The sequence below is a fragment of the Procambarus clarkii genome, chromosome 18, assembly GCF_040958095.1.
Source record: "Procambarus clarkii isolate CNS0578487 chromosome 18, FALCON_Pclarkii_2.0, whole genome shotgun sequence".
Taxonomy (NCBI): Eukaryota; Metazoa; Arthropoda; class Malacostraca; order Decapoda; family Cambaridae; genus Procambarus; species Procambarus clarkii.
Genome location: NC_091167.1, coordinates 14,189,837 through 14,207,984, shown reverse-complemented (window position 1 = coordinate 14,207,984; position 18,148 = coordinate 14,189,837). Strand labels below are relative to the sequence as shown.

The window sequence follows — 18,148 nt, the reverse complement described above, 5'->3', positions numbered from 1 at the left end:
TACTACCCAAAATCACTTATGTCCTCTAATTACTCAACACAAAGCTGCTATTAGGACAATATCTAACTCTGGTCCCAGACAGCACTCGGTACCCTTTCTCAAATCTCTGAATATGTTAGATATTAAGTTACTGCACATCCTCTCATGTGTATTTTATATATATATAAAATGCCGAACTGTAATGTCAATCCAGACCTTAAAAGCTTCCTAGAAGGTTGTAACAGATCCCATGAGCACCACACCAGAAACAAATACCTATTTGATATTCCAAGAGTATGACTTAATCAAACTAGAAATGCTTTACAAATCAAGGGACCCAGAATGTGGAATGACCTTCCCAATCATGTTAGACTGTACCTCTCCCAACCAGTTAAGATAGAAACTAAGTACTACCCAATTAACTCCATGTAACCTACCTCACCCCTAAAATGTCAACCCATGTCTACTATTTTAAACAATGCTGTTTGTTGACGAAATTGTATATTTGCTATTTTTTCTGCCATATTCCCCCTTTTTTTATTTTTGTATTTTCTCAACACAATTTATACTTTAATCTCAATTAGTATTAAGTTTTAGTCTTAGTGTTTTTCCTGCCCGAAATGCTTTGTGTAATAGTGGCTTTAGGCATTGTATGTACTAGCTCTATCTATAAATCCATCAATGTTTTGTATGTATGATGCACCTTGTATGTATGTACTTTACTGTATGTATTGTACTTGTATGTATGTACTGTACAATACACCTTGTATGTATGTAATTTACTTGAATTAATATTTCATTTGATTTTGATTTGATTTGACATTCAATGTTGGTTTTTTGGGCCAGAATTTTTTTGTAAACGATGCTGGCATTCCTCACTGTAGTATACTTAGTCTTCTTCTCTTTCTCATTTACATCGATGCTCTTCCAAATGCCACTCAACACCTGAAGTCAATTCTATTTGCTGATGATACACTATCATTTTCTCCAATCCTAACCCTCTTATTCTAAATAGTAGGCATCCATCAGTTGTAGGAAACTATGGAGTTGCGTTCTGGTTGTCGGTATGGAGTATCCTCTCCAGGGTGCAAAGCCAGGGTAGGTTGATATGGAGGAGAAACTGTCACCCAAGCAGCAGGTCCCCTCCTCACTACGATGCCTAAAGTCTCCAATGGAAAGGCAAACGCCATTATGATTGGTTCCAGTGCTGTCGCAGGGACTGTCAGAACGAGGTTGAAGGCAACAACGAACTGTCCTAAGGGCTCCAATTCCAGAGTTAAATCCACAATGAACATCATTGATTATGAGTTATACAAAAGGACACCAATCTCGGCCACTCAGAAAATCAGAGCAGCCAAAAGAAACTACGAAAGAAAACTTGCCCAAAACATAAAGAATGATCCAAAATCATTCTATGCCTATACTAGAGGTAAAACCAAAACAAAGGAATCAGATGGACCCTTAATATGAAACTAACCAAGCTATAATGGATGATGAAAGGGCAGCAAACACTCTAAATGATTATTTAACATCAGTGTTCACACTCGAAAGATTGGATGACATTCCATCACCCACACAAATGTTTGAAGGATGGGTGGAGAATGAATTTAGGGATATACCCAATACATGCAAAATAATTAGAAAAAACATTGGTAAACTAAGACTCAAAAGCCCCAGATGTGGATGGAATCCAATCTAAAGTCTTAAAGGAACTGGAATAAGAACTATGCCTCCCGCTGAAACTCCTTTTCACAAAATCTCTGGACCAAGATGTAGTCCCGCTAGATCAGAAATATGCAAATGTTACCCCTATTTTCTAAAAAGATAGAAAGAGCTCGGCAGAAAACTACTGGCCGATCAGCTTAATATCGCACATCTGCAAGCTCATGGAGAAAAACCTCAGGGAGAGAATCATTTACCAGCTTTCAGTGAACAACCTTGTACAATCGACACAACATGGGTTTGTTAAAAACAGATCTTGCCTTACAAACTTGCTCGCATTTTTGGAAATGGTAACCAGTTACCCAGACAAAGGCTTTTCGATGGATGTAGTGTACATGGATTTTGCTAAAGTTTTCTATAAGGCACCACATAAAAGACTGGTAAGGATATTACAGGCCCATGAAATAAATGGTAAAAATATTTGAATGGATAAAACAATGGTTGAAGGAAAGAAAATGAAGGGTCGAGAAATAACAAATAGAAAAGAATCTGAATTGAGAAATGTGATAAGTGGGGTGCCACAAGGGTCCATTTTGGGACCTACCCTTTTTGTCATATACATCAATAACATAGATTTATGGTAAAGTGGGAAATGATGATGATATTGAAGCCTTACAAAGAGCTCTACATGAACTCCACAAGTGGTCAGAAGACTGGCAAATATCAACACATGCAAGACCCTGCATGGGAGAAATAACAACCCATGCCATGACTTTGAGAGATATTTGCATTACATTACAGAAGATTGATGAAGGAAAGGACCTTGGAGTCAAAATCCACCACTCATTAAAAGTTGCACAGCAGATGGGTTTCTGAGTCAACACTCAGAAAAGCTAACCAAACTCTTGGTATAATCAAGTGTACTTTTGACTTTAAGGAAAAGAAGGTAATGGTTCAACTGTACAAATCTCTGGTGCGCCCCCATTTGGATTACTGTATCCAAGCATGGAGACCTCATTATCATAAGGACATAGCTGCTCTGGAGAAGGTGCAACACCTGACAATAAAAGTCATTCTAAAGCTAAGTCACCTCTCGTATCAGGAAAGGTTAAGGGCCACAGGGCTAATAGCACTGCAAACCAGACATGACAGGGCAGATGTCATTGAAACTTTTAAAATACTGGACAAGATAGAGGATGTTGATCCGGATATTTTCTTTAGGGGGTCAGATGTAACACAAACAAGGAGCAATGGTTTCAACCTCAACAAGCCACAATGTAGGACTGAGAACAGATGCTTTTTCACCCAGTGTTATTGCGTTTTATTGGATGTTATTTTGGCAGTTACGGCCAAAGCCATAACTGCCAAAACTGTGTTGAGTTTTAAAATGTACCTAGAAAATATCAATGCAAATGTGGGGGAAGACAAGCCACCGGCTTCCTGTCCTCGTAGAGGCCACTACGATTAGTGGCCCTCGGTAAATTAGGCAATGCCTCGTCCTGCCCAGTGTTGCCAATTTTGAAGATTTACATCTAGATCTAGGTGATTTTGGTTATGTCTGGGTTTCAGAAAATGCTATTCAGATGTTTGATGTAAATGAAGAGGGTTTTAGTAGTATCTTTGATGTTTTTATATGATTTTACCAAATTTGTCCCAGAAGAGATATTTGCAAGTCTCTGAGTGTGCTATTGTATGTTTCTCTTTTATTTTCACTGGTCAATTTGTTTTTACTGTATGATACAGTTGACATCACTGCACACACACACACAGAACACATGATTAGTACAAGACTAGTCAGTAGATCCAGTGACTCGGTGGCATCTGTGGCTGTGCAACAGTGATAATAGTACTTTGTTGTCATAGTATATTGCATTGGATATTAACATTTATAGTTAATAACTCATTACAAAAATGCCAAAAGTGAAGTACTGTAGTACAGTAAATAAATCAGACAAGAGTGTCTGCAAGACTAACCTCTTATGGATTGGATATTGGTTGTTCCAGGCGTTGATACAAGAGCACTTCAACTTTTACACCTGCTAACCATAAATCATCAAAACTTGAAGGCAAAAAATTGTCAGGCACTTTTGTTGTTACTCTAAGGAACTGTGGCCATCTAGTTGATCTGTGCAAGAACAATATTGATGACAGTAAAATTGTGGGGAAACTTACTCAAATGTTATAGTGCTTGAATGAAGGTCAAGGAAAGACCCAAATCTTTGTATTAAAATGAAGTATTTGGATGGAACCTACATCCTTTCTCAAGATGCTGTAAATAATGTTCCTGAACAAGATTTTATAGGAGCTTGTGTTGATATGTTTGGCAGAGCGCCTTGCATTGTGTCCATTATATTATGTCATTGTGATTATGCTTCCCAGGGACTCGCTAAGGGTTGCTGCAGTGTTAATTATTTCTCAATTGTCCTGGTTTCTGGGAACTGTGAACAGGGGTACACAGAAACATTATTCCTACTCTGAACACCACAAGGTCTGTGCTTGTATGAATAAGCAGTTCCCAGAAACCAGGACAATTGAGCAGTCATCTGAAACTGCAGCAACCATTGGCGAGTCCCTGGGGAGCATAATCATAACGACATCATATGATGAACGCCATGCGAGGTGCTCTACCAAGCATATAAACACAAGCTCCTTTATATGGCATTACAAAACATGGTTTACAGCACCTTGAGAAAGAATGTAGCTACCGAAGTGCAATTTCAAGGTGAGAGCTATGCCCGTGTCATCCCATCTTCTCTTTAATCTTCATCACATAACGCTTTGAAACTACTGATGGTTGAGGTATCCATTGCCTTCTTGTGTATCTAGCTCCAACTGCATGCCTTCCGCTCTGTTCTTAAAATAGCCTTCGTATTTCTGGTTCAAGTGAAACTCAAACTTAGAATGGGAATACAGTACTGTATAAATTAATTACTTAACATTTAAGTAAATTAATTAGCAAATAAATGTATTGTAACAAATAGAAATTAAATGTACCAACTATAACAGAACGTGTGTGTAACTTAAGAGCAAATAATTGGCAACAATAACAATAGAATAAATATACTAATCCAAATTGTACCTGCTTAACTTATTATTTTTTCAGTACATTTACTCTACTTATGAATCATGGGAAAATTGTACTTGAACTAGTATGGCATAGTAATAACAAAATTGTCTCGGTACAGGTCTGGTGGGGGAGGCAGCAGGTACAGGGAGTCAAGCGCCTACTCCAGGTCGACGATGGAAGGTGGTTCCCTCAACCTCAACACCATGGCCTTCGACCCCTTTAGCTCATACAAGGTCAATGATCTTAACAGCTATGCCATGAACGATCAACGATGGACCTTGCAGAGGTGAGTGATGAAAAAGAAATTAGTAAAAGAATGTGCAAAACTGAAGGGTTGGTGCAGGACACCTTATTTAAAATTACACTGTTCATCAACATTTAATGCTGAGAATAACTTTTAACTGTTATATTTCATTTTCCTAATTGAAAGAATATTTTAATGGGATTACATATTTGAAGGACAGTAGAGTTCTTCATGGTGGAAAGTTGATGGAATGATGGAAAGGACAGTAGAGTTCTTTCATGATGGAAAGTTTCTTGGCCTATTCCTAGACAAGAGACTCAACTTCAGCACCCATATTCAACACATACCTAAGAAAGTCTCTCAAACAGTTGGTAAAACAGTTGATATACTCTACAAAGTCAGATATTATGTTCCTAACTCTGCTCTCCTCTCACTATATTATGCACTAATCTATCCCTATCTTAATTATGGTATCTGTGCATGGGGGTCTACCACTGCAAACCACCTCAAGCCCATCATCGCCCAGCAAAAATCTGCTATCAGAATAATAACAAACTCTGCTTTCAGACAACACTCGGCTCCCTTGTTTAAATCCCTTAACATGCTAAATATTAACTCTCTCCACACATTTTCTTGTCAACTGCATTTACAAAACCCTGTTCTTAAATGCAAACCATGCTCTGAAACTCTCCCTGGACAGATGTAATAGGACCCATTATCACCACACCAGAAATATCTCTTTGATATCCCCAGGGTCAAACTGAATCTGTGTAAACACTATGGAAACAAAGGGACCTAGTCTATGGAACTCGCTCCCTAGTGAATTGAAAAGCTGTCAAACTTTTGCCTCGTTCAAAAACAAAACCAAAAAGTACCTAATTTCATCTTCATAGTTTCCTACACTGAGCTTTAAATTTGCTCTGTATCTAGTCTTACCCAATCTCCCAATCTTTATGTACTTAATCCAAACAACTTTATCATTGTGTTCATTGCTGTCTTCTTTTATGTGCTAGCTATATGCTGTATTGTGCCTATTAATTTTTGTTAAACTACCATTCAAGCTGTCAGTGCAATCAATCTGAGCTACCTATGTGTGTTAATATACCTACAAATTTCTCTCATCTTCCATTTTTATAAATTTTGCTAATATTTACCTACTTAAAATTTTCTTAGATTAAGTAAGTAAGTAATTATCAAAAGAAGGCACCAAACCGGGAAGGCTATGTAGCACCATCAAATACGCAAAATAATCAGAGGGCGCTAAATATCACCAAGGATGCCAATACGAGAACAAAAACGCATAAGGCGAACGATATCAAAAGTATCCGAGTCACCAAGAATTCTATCGAGGGACAGGTGACCGCGAGGGGCGGTCGGAAAGCAAGACACACGCTCGTCCTGGAAGTCAGGACATTCAAGAAGGACATGCACGACCGTAAGAGGGACAATGCAACTAGGACAATAAGGAGCAGGGCGGCGCTACATCAAGTGACCATGGGTTAAGCGAGTATGGCCAATACACAACCTCGCCAGAGCTGTTTCCCACCGCCGGTTACGTTGGAAGGAGGACGGCCACGAGGAAACACAACATTTAAGAGTACGTAGCTTGTTACCAGTAACAGACAACCAAGAAGCCTGCCAACGGGTAAGGACTGAGGAATGGATAACTGGGTAAAAGTCGGAATACGGAATGCCTTTACGAGAGATGGGACAAGAGCGGACAGCTTCCTTGGCGGCAGCATCCGCACGCTCATTTGAAGACACACCAATATGGCTGGGAACCCAACAAAACTCAACCGACTTAAATTTATTGTGAACGAGAAACAGCCAATGCTGGATCTCGACAACTACTGGATGAACCGGATTAAAGGACCCGAGAGCCATGAGGGCACTACGAGAGTCAACAACAACTACAAAGGAAGACTGACAACGAGAAAGCAGGAGACGAAGAGCATAGAGAATAGCATAAAGTTCCGCTGTAAAGATGCTAGTCTCCAGAGGCAAGCGACACATATAAGTGCGATCAGGAAAAACAGAGTAGCCAACACCGTCCGCTGACTTAGACCCATCGGTGAAGACAGAAACGGAGCGGGAGTGAGAAGAAAAGTGCTCGAGGAAAAGGTGTTTTAGAACCGTAGGAGGGGTAAAAGCTTTAGTGATACGGGTCAAGGATGTACAAAACCGCGGAAGAGGGACCCTCCATGGGGGCAAAGAAGGAACAACACGAGGAGAAACATCAGAAATACGAACGGAAAGAGAATCCTGTAGGCGAGATAACCGGACAGAAAGAGGGAGGTGGTGAAGAGGAACAGGTACCGCAGGAGGGGTAAAAGTTAAAGCACGACAGAGGCGAGAGGAAGGATGTTGCAAGGACCGCGCAAGATAGTGAAGACAGTAGCGATCACGGCGGTCCTGGAGAGACAGGAAGCCAGTGTCAACATACAAGCTAAGGATGGGAGTCGAACGAAAGGCACCAGAACTGAGGCGCAACCCAGTATGGTGCAAAGCATCAAGACGGCGAAGAGTAGAAGGAGAAGCAGACGAGTAAGCAGGGCAACCATAATCGAGCTTAGACAGGACGAGAGAGGAATGTAAAGCAAGGAGTGCGCGCCTATCTGCCCCCCAAGAAGTATGGGACAAGACCCGAAGGAGGGTAAGGGCCTTAGAGCACTCAACACGGAGGTAAGAGATATGGGGAGACCAAGACAAACGAGTGTCAAGGAATAACCCCAAAAGCTTCGCGGAATCTTTGTATTCAAGGGGATGACCATAAAGTGACAGAGGGACGAAGAACAACCCGTTTCCGCGTAAAAGTCATGGCACAAGTCTTAGAAGTAGAGAACTTGAAGCCATGATCTGTGGCCCAAGACGACACGGCATCAATTGCAAGTTGAAGCCGGCATTGAAGGAGAGGCGAATCATCACCCTGACAACAAAGGGTAAGATCGACATAGAGAGCGGAGAAGACACCAGAAGGAAGAGAGGAAAGAAGACCATTGAGGGCAACCAGAAAAACCTGGGGCACACCTTCGTACTGCTGAAAAGAGGGAGAGAGAGCGGTACCAAGGCGCACCCGAAAGGAACGACGAGAGAGGAAGCTGCGGAGAAAGAGAGGGAGATGACCACGAAGGCCAAAAGAATGAAGTTGAGATAGGATATGATAGCGCCAAGTGGTGTCGTAAGCTTTTTCCAGGTCAAAAAGGACGGCAACAACGGAGGTCTTCGCAGCAAAAGCAGTACGAATATAGACCTCCAAGTTCACCAGGACATCTGTCGTGCTGCGGCACTTGTGGAAACCAAATTGAGAAGGGGAGAGGAGGTGATGGTGTTCCAGGAACAACATCAGACGAACGTTAACCATACGTTCAAAGAGTTTGCAGACACAACTTGTGAGAGCAATAGGGCGAAAGTCCTTAGGGGAAGTACCCAGAGACCCCGGTTTGCGAACAGGGAGGACAACGGCATCGAGCCAGTCCTCGGGACTGACGACGACTCCCAGATCCGATTATACAGACTCGGTAAATACTGAGACGTGCTCGGAGGGAGATGGCAAAGCATCTCATAATGAATACCATCGGAGCCCGCCGCCGTAGAACCGCAGAGGGCCAGGGCAGAACGAAGTTCAGAGAGAGAGAGAGAGAGAAGGGATCATTATAGGAAAGCCGAAGATGAGTGCAGAAATCTAAAGGACGAGACTCAAGGACAGGTTTACGAAGAAGGAAAGATTGGGGAAGATGAAGACCAGAGCTAACAGAAGAAAAGTGGGAACCCAGTTCGGAAGCGACCTGCAACGGGTCCGCCACAAGAGTATCATGGAGGTGAAGGACCGGTGAAACATCGGGAACGAACTTACCCGCTATCTTGCGGATACGCTTCCAGATCTGGGCCAGAGGGGTTTCGGACGTAATTGTTGAGACATAAGATGCCCAACATTCACGTTTAGCCGTACGGATGGCCCTACGGGCCACCGCACTCGCTTTCCGAAAGAAAAGAAAAGAATCGGTCGTCTGCCTACGGCGGTGCCTCTTCCAGGCTGCACCCTTACAGCGGACAGCCTGAGCACAGTCCGCATTCCACCAGGGAACGCACTTCCGTGGACCCCGAGAGGAAGAGCGAGGAATAGAGCGGAGGGCAGCGTTGAAGACAGTGTCATGAAAAAGGAGGAGAGCGCGAGAGAGAGGCAGAAGGGAGAGGTCAGAGAGAGCAGCACTGAGGGTAAATAGGGTCCAGTCCGCCTTAGCAAACTGCCACCTAGGGAAAGAGAGGGAAGGGCGAAAAGAGAAAAAGGAAACAAGGATGGGGAAATGATCACTTCCATGGAGGTCATCAAGAACCTGCCACGTGAAATCTAAGTAAAGAGAAGAAGAGCAGAGAGAAAGATCAAGACAAGAAAGGGTGCGAGTCCGAGAGTCCAAATGAGTGGGCTCACCAGAATTCAGAAGAGACAGGGAAGAAGAGAGGAGAAACGACTCAAGGAGGCGACCCCGGGTATTCGTCAGAACGTCACCCCAAAGAGAATGACGACAATTGAAGTCACCCAGCAGGAGCACAGGCTCCGGCAAGGAGTCTAGGAGGTGTTTCAAATCAGGAAGAGAGAGCGGGACACTCGGGGGGAGATAAATGGAACAAACTGTGTACCATTTCCCCACAAAGATACGAGCAGCAGAACAATGGAGAGGCGAAGGAAAAAGTAAAGGAACAAAGGGAACATCAGCACGAATCAAGAGAGCAGAAGAATTAGAAGCCCCTTCAATGGCTGGGGGGGGGAGAGAAAGGAATAGCCACGAAAACGACCAGGACGAGCACCAAGCATTGGCTCCTGGAGACAGACACAAAGGGGCGAAAACCGCGAAATCAGAAGTTGGAGTTCGAGGAAATTGGCGTAATAACCTCGAACGTTCCATTGAAGAATGGACAACGACGAGAAGAGAAAGGACAAAAACAGAGAACAAGGAAGAAACAAAGGCGAAAGAGCAACAGAGCACATTAAAGAATATCAGGGTCGGGATCAGGGTCAGCAAAGTCAGGGTTAGGGGGCATGGGTAAACTGAGCAAAGACGGAGGGAAGGAAACGGGAAAACAGATCAGAGGTGGGCGGGCGGGGTCCGGAGGAGGAGGAAGAGGAGGAGACAACGGAGAGGAGCAGTCAAGGACAGCAGCAGGAAGAGGGGGAGTAGAAAGAGGGGAGTGCACCCCAGCAAGAGCAGCAACCGAAAGGGAAGCAGGGGCCAAAGAAACCTCCATAGCAGGAACGGGGCGCAATCACTGAAACGGGAGGGGAAGGAGCAACAGAGCCAGAAGTAGGAGCTGAGGAAGAAAGCGAAGCCTTCTTACCCGCCGGGGAAGAGGAAGGAGAGGAACCAGGCTTACGCTTCTGACTTAAAGAGACCGGTGTCCCAGCAACTACGTACCGGGCAACGGATTCCAGTGTCTCAACAGGAGAAGCCGAACGAGAGCACACACGACGGCCGTTAGGAGAGCGATGGACATCCGCCCGCACCGACAGGCGGTGGGGAGAGCCGATAGATGGAGGAAGAGGATGGGAAGGAGGATCGGAGGGGGACGAGGAAGAAGACACAGAAGACACGACAGACCGGGTAGAAGGAAGGGGAACCCCAGACAGAGGACCAGGAGGAGGATCCTTCGGGAGAGAACCCAAAGGAACAGAGGAGGGGGCAGTGGGCGCATCAGGGTCCAAGACCCGGAAACGGTTGTGAGTCTGAGGAAGGCGGGAAGGACGAGGAGAGGAAGAGCGCAACACGCGAGCATAAGAGATACTGTATTAGCATAAGGCGGGAGCCGGCGAACCTGGAGTCTCGCCTCAGGAAAAGATAAACGCTCCCGGTGCTTCAAGTTGAGGACGGCTGCCTCAAGCTTGTAATGGACACACGCACGGGAGAAGGTAGGATGGGCCTCACCGCAGTTGAGGCAACGAGCCTGGGGAGAAGTGCACTCCGACTTAGTGACCTTCGCCACCACACAAAGGACAGAGAGAGACAGTCCCGGAGCAGCGGAGGGCACCATGCCCAAACCTCCAGCACTTGTTGCAGAGCCGAGGAGAAGGAATGTACTCCTGGACAGAGCACCTGGCACCAGCAAGAATGACAGAGGGTGGAAGGGTCCTACCATCAAAGGTAATCTTCACAACCCGGAGGGGTTGACGGCGACTACCACGAGGGGGACGAGTAAACGTGTCCACCTGGAGAATAGAATGGCCCTGGGCAGCAAGGATATGTCGAATATCGTCGTGGTAGTCGCGCAGGTCCCGAACACCGGTCGCAACATGGGGCGGGAGCAAAATAGTGCCAACACTGGCATTCAACTGAGCGTTCTTAGAGACCCGAACGGGGGTCTCGCCAAGGCAGGATAAGGCAGCCAAGCAGGAAGCAGCATCCTGAGAAGGAGCAGCAACGACACGTGTACCGAGACGAGTGGGGTTGAAAGTAATGGAGGCATCCACGGAATCAACGAGATGTCGATGGAGGGAGAAATCGTCAGGAGGCGCAGAATCAAGAGGGAGGAGATCAAAATATTTGGCCCACGAAGCGGGACCAAACAAGGCTTGATAGGTAGCAGAACTGGAAGGAATCGAGCGAGGGCGGCCGTGACGAGGACGGCGGTGAGAACCCCCAGAGAGAGAGGGGTTAAAAGGCGCAGTAGTTACAACTAGAGAAGGAGCCGCGCCAGGGGACGAGGTAGTCACCACTGGGGGCTTGGGGCTCGACCCAACCACAGAGGAGGGAGGGGAGCCAGAGGAAGGAGTCAGAGAGGCCAAAGGAGGAGCAAGGTCGGGGCCCAATGCAGCGGAGGCTACAGAGCCCGTCTTCCAATACGGACCGGCTCGGGGGCTTGGTCGCCCACCCCACGAGCCTGAGAAGGTAAGCCAGAAGCAGCCGAAACAGGGGTTATCATCATTACGAAAAGAAGAATTCATCCACGAATGTGCCCCCACACCCACCATGGAGCCACAATTAGAGGCAGTACACCCAACAAGAAGCTACCGCCGATCTTGCCGGGGCCTCCTAGGGGTGCGTTGTGAGTATACGCCCCACAAACGCCACCTTAAGAAACCGACAGTCCGTCGAGATCGGGTTCAGTGACGAAAGGGGGATTGACAATAAAAGGTTCCCCTCGCTCTCGACGTCGGGTACTACAGTTCTACGGGTGCAAGAGTATGCCTCCTCAAGCACCCGGGCGTCAAAATAGAAGAAGTCCAAGGGAAGAACCAGAACGAGCAAAAGGTCGGCAGGAAACGGCAAGCAGATAGGAGAAGAGGGGGGAGAAAAACGAAACAGAAGGAAAAGGAAAAGATGCCCAGCAGAATTGGAGAGGACGGCAGCAGGAGCACAAGGCTAGAAAAGGACAGAGGACTGTCCCAAGGAGCATCACACTCCGGCAGCCGCCCACTAAGCCCCCACACGGCGACAACGAGCTGAGCGGGGAGGGGGTCTCAGATTAAGGACCTGCCCGAAATGCTGCGCGTACTAGTGGCTTTACAAGAATGTAATTACTATGCTGTGTATCCTCACAATCCCAATGTACCTTCTTGTATATATATAAATAAATAAATAAATAAATGGTGAAGGCAATGGTAATGTAACATTTCTGCCTACATACACCATGGTCACTAATTACCGTTAACCCACGGGAGTGGAAGGTAGAATCATTCACCACGGAAATACTTAGAAAACTATGATTCCTCGCACACTCACTCACTGCTGCCTCACACATTCTCACTACCTCACTCCCTGTTTTTTCACTCACTCCCTGCTTCCTCACACAGTCACTCACTCCCTGCTTCCTCACACAGTCACTCACTCCCTGCTTCCTCACACAGTCACTCACTCCCTGCTTCCTCACACACTCACTCACTCCCTGCTTCCTCACACACTCACTCACTCCCTGCTTCCTCACACACTCACTCACTCCCTGCTTCCTCACACACTCACTCACTCCCTGCTTCCTCACACACTCACTCACTCCCTGCTTCCTCACACACTCACTCACTCCCTGCTTCCTCACACACTCACTCACTCCCTGCTTCCTCACACACTCACTCACTCCCTGCTTCCTCACACACTCACTCACTCCCTGCTTCCTCACACACTCACTCACTCCCTGCTTCCTCACACACTCACTCACTCCCTGCTTCCTCACACACTCACTCACTCCCTGCTTCCTCACACACTCACTCACTCCCTGCTTCCTCACACACTCACTCACTCCCTGCTTCCTCACACACTCACTCACTCCCTGCTTCCTCACACACTCACTCACTCCCTGCTTCCTCACACACTCACTCACTCCCTGCTTCCTCACACACTCACTCACTCCCTGCTTCCTCACACACTCACTCACTCCCTGCTTCCTCACACACTCACTCACTCCCTGCTTCCTCACACACTCACTCACTCCCTGCTTCCTCACACACTCACTCACTCCCTGCTTCCTCACACACTCACTCACTCCCTGCTTCCTCACACACTCACTCCCTGCTTCCTCACACACTCACTCACTCCCTGCTTCCTCACACACTCACTCACTCCCTGCTTCCTCACACACTCACTCACTCCCTGCTTCCTCACACACTCACTCACTCCCTGCTTCCTCACACACTCACTCACTCCCTGCTTCCTCACACACTCACTCCCTGCTTCCTCACATACTCACTCCCTGCTTCCTCACACAGTCACTCACTCCCTGCTTCCTCACACACTCACTCACTCCCTGCTTCCTCACACACTCACTCACTCCCTGCTTCCTCACACACTCCCACACTCCCTGCTTCCTCACACACTCACTCCCTGCTTCCTCACACACTCACTCCCTGCTTCCTCACACACTCACTCCCTGCTTCCTCACACACTCCCTGCTTCCTCTCACACACACACTCACTCACTCCCTGCTTCCTCACACACACACACACACACACACTCACTCCCTGCTTCCTCACACACACACACACACACACACTCACTCCCTGCTTCCTCACACACTCGCTCACTCCCTGCTTCCTCACACACTCACTCACTCCCTGCTTCCTCACACACTCACTCACTCCCTGCTTCCTCACACACTCACTCACTCCCTGCTTCCTCACAAACTCACTCACTCCCTGCTTCCTCACACACTCACTCCCTGCTTCCTCACATACTCTCTCCCTGCTTCCTCACACAGTCACTCACTCCCTGCTTCCTCACACACTCACTCCCTGCTTCCTCACACACTCGCTCCCTGCTTCTTCACACACTCACTCACTCCCTGCTTCTTCACACACTCACTCACTCCCTGCTTGCTCACACACTCACTCACTCCCTGCTTGCTCACACACTCACTCACTCCCTGCTTCCTCACACACTCACTCACTCCCTGCTTCCTCACACACTCACTCACTCCCTGCTTCCTCACACACTCACTCACTCCCTGCTTCCTCACACACTCACTCACTCCCTGCTTCCTCACACACTCACTCACTCCCTGCTTCCTCACACACTCACTCACTCCCTGCTTCCTCACACACTCACTCACTCCCTGCTTCCTCACACACTCACTCACTCCCTGCTTCCTCACACACTCACTCCCTGCTTCCTCACACACACACTCACTCACTCCCTGCTTCCTCACACACTCCCTGCTTCCTCACACACACACTCACTCACTCCCTGCTTCCTCACACACTCCCTGCTTCCTCACACACACACACACACTCACTCCCTGCTTCCTCACACACTCACTCACTCACTCCCTGCTTCCTCACACACACACACACACACACACACACACACACACACACACACACACACAGAGTGGTAGACGGTTGGAACAAGTTAAGTGAGAAGGTGGTGGAGGCCAAGACCGTCAGTAGTTTCAAAGCGTTATATGACAAAGAGTGCTGGGAAGACGGGACACCACGAGCGTAGCTCTCATCCTGTAACTACACTTAGGTAACACTTAGGTAATTACACACACACACACACACACACACACACACACACACACTCCCTGCTTCCTCACACACTCACTCACTCACTCCCTGCTTCTTCTTACACTCCCTGCTTCTTCATACACTCACTCCCTGCTTCTTCATACACTCACTCCCTGCTTCTTCATACACTCACTCCCTGCTTCTTCATACACTCACTCACTCCCTGCTTCTTCATACACTCACTCACTCCCTGCTTCTTCATACACTCACTCACTCCCTGCTTCTTCATACACTCACTCACTCCCTGCTTCTTCATACACTCACTCACTCCCTGCTTCTTCATACACTCACTCACTCCCTGCTTCTTCATACACTCACTCACTCCCTGCTTCTTCATACACTCACTCACTCCCTGCTTCTTCATACACTCACTCACTCCCTGCTTCTTCATACACTCACTCACTCCCTGCTTCTTCATACACTCACTCACTCCCTGCTTCTTCATACACTCACTCACTCCCTGCTTCTTCATACACTCACTCGCTCCCTGCTTCTTCATACACTCACTCACTCCCTGCTTCTTCATACACTCACTCACTCCCTGCTTCTTCATACACTCACTCACTCCCTGCTTCTTCATACACTCACTCACTCCCTGCTTCTTCATACACTCACTCACTCCCTGCTTCTTCATACACTCACTCACTCCCTGCTTCTTCATACACTCACTCACTCCCTGCTTCTTCATACACTCACTCACTCCCTGCTTCTTCATACACACTCACTCTCCCTGCTTCTTCATACTCACTCACTCCCTGCTTCTTCATACACTCACTCCCTGCTTCTTCATACACTCACTCTGTTACGGCCCTCTCGGGTCGCAACCGGGTTCTTTCTCTGATGTTGTTAGAGGTAGGGTATCCGGCCCCAAGCTAGTAGTGGCTTTCAAGGGATGTGATCCGTAACGCAAGTAAAATAAATGGGGAAGGGAGACAAAGGCAAAAACTTAATAATATAATTGTCACCATCACCATAAATACTATATAAAAGATTACACGGGGGGGGGGGGGGTATAAACACTAGAAAGTACAACGTAGTCTTCTGAAGACGCGGAGTGTTCCACGGTGCTCGTCGATGCTAAAGTCTTGGTACTCTTGTGGCCTCACGACGAATCCTTCGATTCTCTTGAGTCTACCCTGGCCACAGGCCAGCCAAATCACAGTTCCACTGGGGGCACCGTCGTGGAGGCCGTCAACCACAAGTCCAGCAGGTAGCTGGCAGGTTCCAATCAGCGACGCTGGTTAGGCCACTCCACGACCGATACTAGGGTAGCGAGCCCTAGTCAGGAGCCTCGTGTGATCCCACAGACCACTCTCCTCGCCGCAACACCCCAGTGGTTAAGCGTCTCCACCAGTCAGTCCCGGGTACGACAATCCCTCAGCTGCCACGTCACGGACAGGCTAACACCACAGTGTTCATCCGGGGGGTGACTCACAGCTGCTGCAGCAAATACTTGGAGACGAGACGGCTGCCTTGGGTAGACTGATCTAACCTCCATTACAGCAGTCCCAGGTCGACTCTGTAATCAGACACGTCATCAGTAATAGGGACACTCTAGGGCACATCACTTACCGGCTCAGACCCAAATGCCCACCTATCCACTCCATAGATGGCGTTGCTGTCTAAGCGCCACCTCACCAGAGGTCAGCAGCGGCTGTGTTATGAGCTGATCAGGACGGGAAACTATCCCTTGTGGCTGGTATTTCCTGTCCTCACTTGATGGCGCCGTCCATTTGGAGGGGGTTTCGGGAGCTGACCCACAGATGGCGTGGTCGTCACTGCTCCGTGCTCGGACGCTGGGCTCGGGTCCGTAACACACTCACTCCCTGCTTCTTCATACACTCACTCACTCCCTGCTTCCTCATTCACTCACTGCTTCCTCACACACTCGCTGCCTCCTCATACACTCATTCACTCGCTCACTCCCTGCTTACTCACTCACTCACTCCCTGCTTCCTCTCACACTCACTCACTCCCTGCTTCCTCTCACACTCACTCACTCCCTGCTTCCTCTCACACTCACTCCCTGCTTCCTCTCACACTCACTCCCTGCTTCCTCACACACTCACTCACTCCCTGCTTCCTCACACACTCACTCACTCCCTGCTTCCTCACACACTCACTCACTCCCTGCTTCCTCACACTCACTCACTCCCTGCTTCCTCACACACTCACTCACTCCCTGCTTCCTCACACACTCACTCACTCCCTGCTTCCTCACACACTCACTCACTCCCTGCTTCCTCACACACTCACTCACTCCCTGCTTCCTCACACACTCACTCACTCCCTGCTTCCTCACACACTCACTCACTCCCTGCTTCCTCACACACTCACTCACTCCCTGCTTCCTCACACACTCACTCCCTGCTTCCTCACACACTCACTCACTCCCTGCTTCCTCACACACTCACTCACTCCCTGCTTCCTCACACACTCACTCACTCCCTGCTTCCTCACACACTCACTCACTCCCTGCTTCCTCACACACTCACTCACTCCCTGCTTCCTCACACACTCACTCACTCCCTGCTTCCTCACACACTCACTCCCTGCTTCCTCTCACACTCACTCACTCCCTGCTTCCTCACACACTCACTCCCTGCTTCCTCTCACACTCACTCACTTCCTGCTTCCTCACACACTCCCTGCTTCCTCTCACACTCACTCACTCCCTGCTTCCTCACACACTCACTCACTCCCTGCTTCCTCTCACACTCACTCACTTCTTCACTGTCTGCTTCCTCACATATTTACTCTCCCCTTCCTCGCATATTTACTCACCCTTCCTCACATATTTACTCACCCTTCCTCACATATTTACTCACCCCTTCCTCACATATTTACTCTCCCCTTCCTCACATATTTACTCACCCTTCCTCACATATTTACTCACCCTTCCTCACATATTTACTCACCCCTTCCTCACATATTTACTCTACCCTTCCTCACATATTTACTCACCCTTCCTCACATATTTACTCACCCCTTCCTCACATATTTACACCCCTCTTCCTCACATATTTACACCCCTCTTCCTCACATATTTACACCCCTCTTCCTCACATATTTACTCGCCCCTTCCTCACATATTTACTCGCCCCTTCCTCACATATTTACTCGCCCCTTCCTCACATATTTACACCCCTCTTCCTCACATATTTACACCCCCTCTTCCTCACATATTTACACCCCTCTTCCTCACATATTT

General features: G+C 47.7%; 1 protein-coding gene across 1 annotated transcript in view; it reads left to right on the top strand.

Moving 5' to 3' along the window:
* The window catches only part of LOC123754691 (transient receptor potential cation channel subfamily M member 4), a gene marked incomplete in the record, with an annotated part of 261,293 nt that overhangs the window by 11,287 nt on the left and 231,858 nt on the right, over nt 1–18,148 (top strand). Inside the window, 1 exon segment of the mRNA XM_069326277.1 lies at nt 4,827–4,994. Within this exon segment, the coding sequence (XP_069182378.1) occupies nt 4,827–4,994 (168 nt within the window).